Below are 6,087 nucleotides of genomic sequence, written 5' to 3' on the forward strand. Positions count from 1 at the left end.
AGAACTGCACGGCTTTGAGTCCATTTAACTTTTCTCCACTAGAGGGCGGAAGAGTATAAATTAAAGTGAACAGCTGGAATATTTCAATGTGCGTATTCCATATATGTCTAGATCCTGTTGCTCTAAACTTTGCAGGAGAGAGTGATGATAGTTAGGCTGCCTCTAGGGACAGTGAGAAATATTGAGTTGAACAAATGAACTGTTCTTCTTGTCGCCTACTGCCAGTAGATGAACTTTGACATCTGACATTATGCTGAATTTTGAACCAAACCGTATTCAGTTTCTAAATATAAACACCAAACTTAAGGATTAAAACGGACAAAAATAAATAAATACATCGTTACTTAACCATGAAATAAATTAATGTTTAATTCAGTCTTAATTTAATAGACAATAATGTATTAAAAATGTCATTACATGATAAATATGCAAACTTATAATATCTCTACAATTATATTAGTTTGCAAACTATTATAATGCAAACAGATATTATAAGTTTGCATTATAATATCATGCAAGTACCTTCAGGTGATGCTTATGACTCCTGTACCTACAGCATCACCTAGAAACAATTTTATCTGTTAACCCTCCTATTAACATCAAGGAGCCGGGCTTACACTGACCTGTTGGACTTCATAAAGACCGGTACCTCAACTTTGATGGACATATATAAAAATATATATCTTCTACCTTAACACTCCATTTTAGAGCTTTAATGACATATAAATTCATTGTGTATCATGTAAATTATTAAACTTTTAACTAAGCTTTTAATTATTTCTCAGTACATATAATTAACAATTTAATTATGTATATATTAAATGAGTTTTTTAACCCTCCTAATATATAACTGTTAGCAAATACAAGTGAAGAGTTTTATACATTCTGCACTTTTGATCAATGCAGAAACATGTTCACTAAGTAATAAATGTAAAGCAAATATTGCAGTGTGTGTAGAATGGATAGTGACAGAGTAAACAAATATATATTCGATAATATAATGCAAAATTAACAGTTTTAGCTGCAGCTGCCATTACATTTTAGCAGCAAGGCAGCCATTTTTAGATTTTAAGTTGAGGTTGGTGATTAACCAAAACTTCTGACTTCTGCGGATGTTTTCTGTGAAGAAACTGAATGTAAAAGTCTGACAATCACCGGTCTAAAGGCCACGAGTTCCCTATGATCACATGTTGTTGCATTGCACCCACAGGGGGGCGCTGTTTCTACACAAGTCCCGGGTTTAACGGGTTGAAACCTGGCCGTGTATTTTGCATGTTACCGGACCAACAGCCAATGGGAGGCCTCCATGTAAATGAGTTCTGGGCTCACAGGCTGTCTTACTACAGGGAACACTCAGTTCACCGGGCAAACAGCGAGCATCGCACCGCCGCCAGCCGTAGCTCTCCATCCGCTCTGGACTGTGTAGGACACCGAACCGCCTGGATGTGCAATATGACTTTTGAAGAAACTGGAGGAGAAAACTCTGTAGAAAGGTCAGCTCCTTTTACTACACTTCGAACATTTTTGCATTTCTTGTCCATTGAGTTTCTAAATTGTTTCTTTTATGTCAAAGTTTCTCACTTTTAAACATTGCGACGTTGCACCAACTGTTTTGCTACGGCTTCAGTTTGGCTAGTTAGCATTAGCTTCAAAATAGCTTTGGAAGCACAGCTGGAACAGCCGCTGGTTCTGTTCGCGTGTCTCTTCGGGCACAAGCAGTTCCACCCTGCATGCAGCATCACGTCACGGACTGACATCAGCCACAAATTAAAATGAACAAACAAACTTAAGCAACCACTAAGAAGTTAACAGTGCGCCTGCCGGCAGTATTGAACCCAGTTTCCCCGTTTCCCTCCAGGATGGAATCGGTGGCCCAAGCCCTGGAGGAGGTCCTGAGCTCCGCCTTGCCTCAGGGCTGCATCACTGTCGGGGTGTACGAGGCTGCAAAGTCCCTCAATGTGTAAGTTTATCACATCCTGGCGTGTGAGTGTGTGTGCGCACTCTTTAAAGATCCATGATCGAAGGTGATCACTCACTCCTTCATTTATTTATTTTTTGTGGTTTTCCTGCCTGCAGGGATCCAGACAATGTGGTACTCTGCCTACTGGCTACGGATGATGAAGAGGACGTGGCTCTGCAGATCCATTTCACCTTGATCCAGGCGTTCTGCTGCGAGAACGACATCAACATCCTGCGAGTGGGCAACATGAGGCGTCTGGCCGAGATCCTGGGGGGGGTGAAGCCAGGAGGGGAACCCATGGACGTGCACTGCGTCCTGGTTACGGTAAGCATCATTCCTCAACCTGAACTGTGAGCAAGTCTGTTGAATCGTATGTTCAAAAAACAAACCCCAGCATGTATCTGACTGTTTTGCTCCGTCTTGCAGAACCCGCAGTCGGCCCTGTGGAAGAACCCAGCGCTAAGCAAGGTGAACCGATTCTGCAGGGACTGCCGCTGCCTGGATCAGTGGGTGCCGGTCATCAACCTGCCAGACCGATGAAACCACTTGGAATATCGTCAAGAATCGTTTGCATCCGGGGGCGAAATTAATATCAAAAGAACACCCGCCTGCATTAATTGGAAAGCCTTCCTCCTCCTCTTTCTGCTGCTGTCCCCCCCACCCCGACACACCACCCAACGGAGGAAATCAACGGGGGGGCGCAAAAATTTTAAAGAGCAACGGGAAACATGAACGTTTCGTCAGGGTGAACTCCAGGGTCAAGGAAGAGTGACTCAGCAGTCCTCTCTCTCTCTCTCTCTGCCGAGAAAGGAGCGGTGTTTTTACGAGGAAGCGGCAGCATCATGTGAGCAGAGTGAGCGCACGGCGTGGGGAGCACGTGTCTGAAGGGAGCGGGGTGGGGGGAGAGCTGGCAACACTCCAGGAACCGGACCGCGCCGAGAGTCGGCACCGTTCCTGTGACAGTTCGACCAAACAGAAACTGTTTCTTCAGCTTTTATTTAACGCTATTTAAAGTATTGTCACTTTGTTAACTTAAAACCAAAAAAAGAAAGAAAAAGGGAAACTTTTCTCCTCCTGTTGTTATCTTAAGGACGGCGTGTTCCGAGTTGTCCATTTTGTGTTTTTTTTTTTAATTTTTTTTATTTTATTTTTTTTAATGTCGTTAATTTAATGAATTTTTTAATTTATTGTGCATAGTTTGGCTGCAGTCTGCCATGTGAAACTGAATGAAATAAACAGAGAAGATTCTCAGGGTTGTTCTGCCTCACTGATTTCCAGTAATACGGGCGCTGGGAGGAAGCAGGGCGTGTTTTTATGACGCCTTGTTTTGAGGTCATTGCCTCACAGTGCTTGGCGCTTTACCAGCAGGTATCTGACGATTCCTGCAGCATGCAGACTAATGCACACAGTGTAAATATCCGTTTAAATTAGGATGTTACTAAGGAGACGCTGCACTGTAGTACATAAACCAGAACTGTAGCATACAAGTAAATGGATGCATGATTTTATTTGTTTGCATCAGTCTGTACCGGGGGTCTGCAGCCTGTGGCTCCTTTGATATTTTTCTAAAACTGATAAAGAATGAACCAAAGTTTGTGAATATAAACGTAATAAAGTGTTGCAGTTATGCAGTTATTTTCCTCATTGCATTTCTACAACAGAATGACTCTGAACTGTATCTGTAATGTTTTCAGATCTATTTTGTTTCTTTTCATTAGGTTGGAAATTTTTCATCAGAAAGTAAAGTCGTCTTTTTCTGAAAGGTCGTGCAACATTTGATGCTAAACGAGTTTTATGTAGCTGAACTGGGCAGAATGTTAAGGTTTGTAAAAAGTGCAGACCCTTTGACTAGACCTTGCAGAACATTTTGCTGCAACTATATTTGGATGTAGCTGCAGCATCCAATGTAGCTGCATTTGACTGACATTACATTGCAAAATTTGCCTGTTCTTTTCTGCAACAAGCCCTGTCAGCTTTGGACTTTAACTAGAAAACTGCTGGACCTGGCTGCTGATTCTGCCTCCATGTTCTCTTTCCTGGCCCTTCTACAGTAAAGCATGATGCTGCCACCACCATGTTGCTTTTCATTTTGATCTTGTGAGACCAGAGGAACCACCTTCTTCCTCATATTTGTTGTCGCCCTCATTCTGTAACTCGTGGCAAACTGCAGATGGGACTTTCTGAAGGCTTTGGTCTGATTCTCTCCACTCCTCCAGACTGACGGTCATCCTGTCAGCAGGTCAACTCACCTGCCTGCACAAACCAAACAGCCACTTCGCTCTCAGGCCAGCCAGAAAAATACTGTTTAGAATCACAAATGTCACAAGACTTGGAAAAAAAAAATACTTCTTATAATTTTAAATAGACATCTATTTTAGGAAATTTGTTGTAATCTATAAAGAACAACCATCTTATCTGTACTTTTAGGGTTTAAAATAAAGATAAACATACTATCTAATTGTATGTTTGAAATTCAATGCATTGCAGGAAAAAAACTGTTAAAACCTGCAGTTGTCATTACATTAATATTTAATACAGGAGCTGGCTCCTGTTGTTTTTTAGCTATAGTGACTAAGAGTCATTGTAGAAGATCCAAAAAGCCAGCTGTGGCTCCAGAAGATGCTAGAGCAGGGTCCAGCCACAGCCCTGAACTCTGCCAGGGTCTTCACAGAACAGAAGAAATTAGATTAAACACAAACAGATGATTTTTAATAATTAGGGGACTTCTCAGGGCAAAGCACGCACGAATCTTCAGATTTTTATTTGTAAAAAGTAAAAAAAAAAAAAAAAAAAAAAAAAAAGAGTTGGGAAACCATCAATTTCCCCTCCACTTCACAGTTACACATTACTTTGTCTTTCTCCATACATAAAAAGGTTGTAGCTGCAACAACAAAGAGTTGGAATACTTTGCTAAGGCAAAGCAGAGGGGGCAAAAATAACTAATGTTGGTGAATCTGTGTAGGATCAGAGCGATTGTGACAACATGTTCTTTTCAGCCATCAACTTTAATGCAATCCAAGATAAATTTACTGCTGACTGGATAAAAATAGCAAAGAGGGAAGGAAAAAAAAGGCAGTTGAAGCTGAAGACCCACTGAGGCTGTAAAAAGAGAAAACCAGAACTTATTAGTGCCTGTAGCTCAGAGGAGAGGGACAAAGCTTTTCCAAACACACACACGCACACGCACGCACACACACACACACATACACACATAGGGTCACGAGACAATGGCCGCATGAGTCAGGCCTATTCAGGTTTCCCATTGCTAGAGCTGTACAGTAGTTTAGCTTTGAGGCTAAAAATAAGCCCAGTGAATAGAGGCGTTCCCCTCTGACCGCTGACACACTGGCAACGAGGGGCAGAGGGTGGAGGTGGGGGGTGGGGCGGGCTGCAGAGACATCAGTCTGCAGAAGACAGCGGGCCTCTGTTGGAGGAACTGGGTCAGAACCAGGGAGCCACAGAGGAATGTGGGTGAAGATTCTGCAGATTCTGGTTGCAGGAAGCGTTTGCTACAGTTTAATTAGATGTGCAAAGTTCAAAATGCAGAAATATGATGGAAGGTATAAAACTTTGCATAAGCACCACTTTGTTTTTTTTCTTTTTGTTTTGTTGAAAATACTCTCTCAACATTTCTGTGGAAGCTGCCTCTCTGCAGAGTTCAAATGGTTTCGGTATGAAGGCCGGGAATTGAAATACTTCTAGAGAAATACGACAGTCGTTCCAGAAATACCAGGATTTATTGACTGAGACGACATACGGAAGCTGACAAGAGAAAAACACACATGCACGCGCGCCCGTGGACACACATACACACACACACACACACACGCACACACACACACACACACACACACCCCCCCCACACACACACACACACACACACACGCACACACACACACACACACACACACACACACACACACACACACACACACATACACACGCATACACACACACACACACAGAATGCCTTCCTGTTAGTCAGAGGAGCGGTCACAGAGGAAGAAGTAGGTGAGATACTGGAGACTGTGGATTATTAGCTTACCACAACATGCACACACAACAACGCATGAAATCCAGTTCACACACACCCAACATCATCCAGCATCTGATTGGAGGAGGGATTG

At 42.5% G+C, this 6,087-nt stretch overlaps 1 protein-coding gene across 1 annotated transcript; it reads left to right on the forward strand.

The window, feature by feature from the left end:
* The first annotated feature begins 1,334 nt into the window (after window positions 1-1,334).
* gadd45ab (growth arrest and DNA-damage-inducible, alpha, b) lies at window positions 1,335-3,591 on the forward strand. Its single transcript, XM_014990970.2, has 4 exons — window positions 1,335-1,493; window positions 1,859-1,960; window positions 2,077-2,284; window positions 2,387-3,591. Exons 1-4 carry the CDS (start codon window positions 1,444-1,446, stop codon window positions 2,498-2,500), a joined length of 474 nt encoding a protein of 157 aa, XP_014846456.2. The 5' UTR covers window positions 1,335-1,443; the 3' UTR covers window positions 2,501-3,591.
* Window positions 3,592-6,087: the final 2,496 nt, after the last annotated feature.

The sequence above is a fragment of the Poecilia mexicana genome, unplaced genomic scaffold (genome assembly GCF_051168715.1).
Source record: "Poecilia mexicana isolate PSO_F unplaced genomic scaffold, ASM5116871v1 scaffold_4, whole genome shotgun sequence".
In the NCBI taxonomy this organism is placed as follows: Eukaryota; Metazoa; Chordata; class Actinopteri; order Cyprinodontiformes; family Poeciliidae; genus Poecilia; species Poecilia mexicana.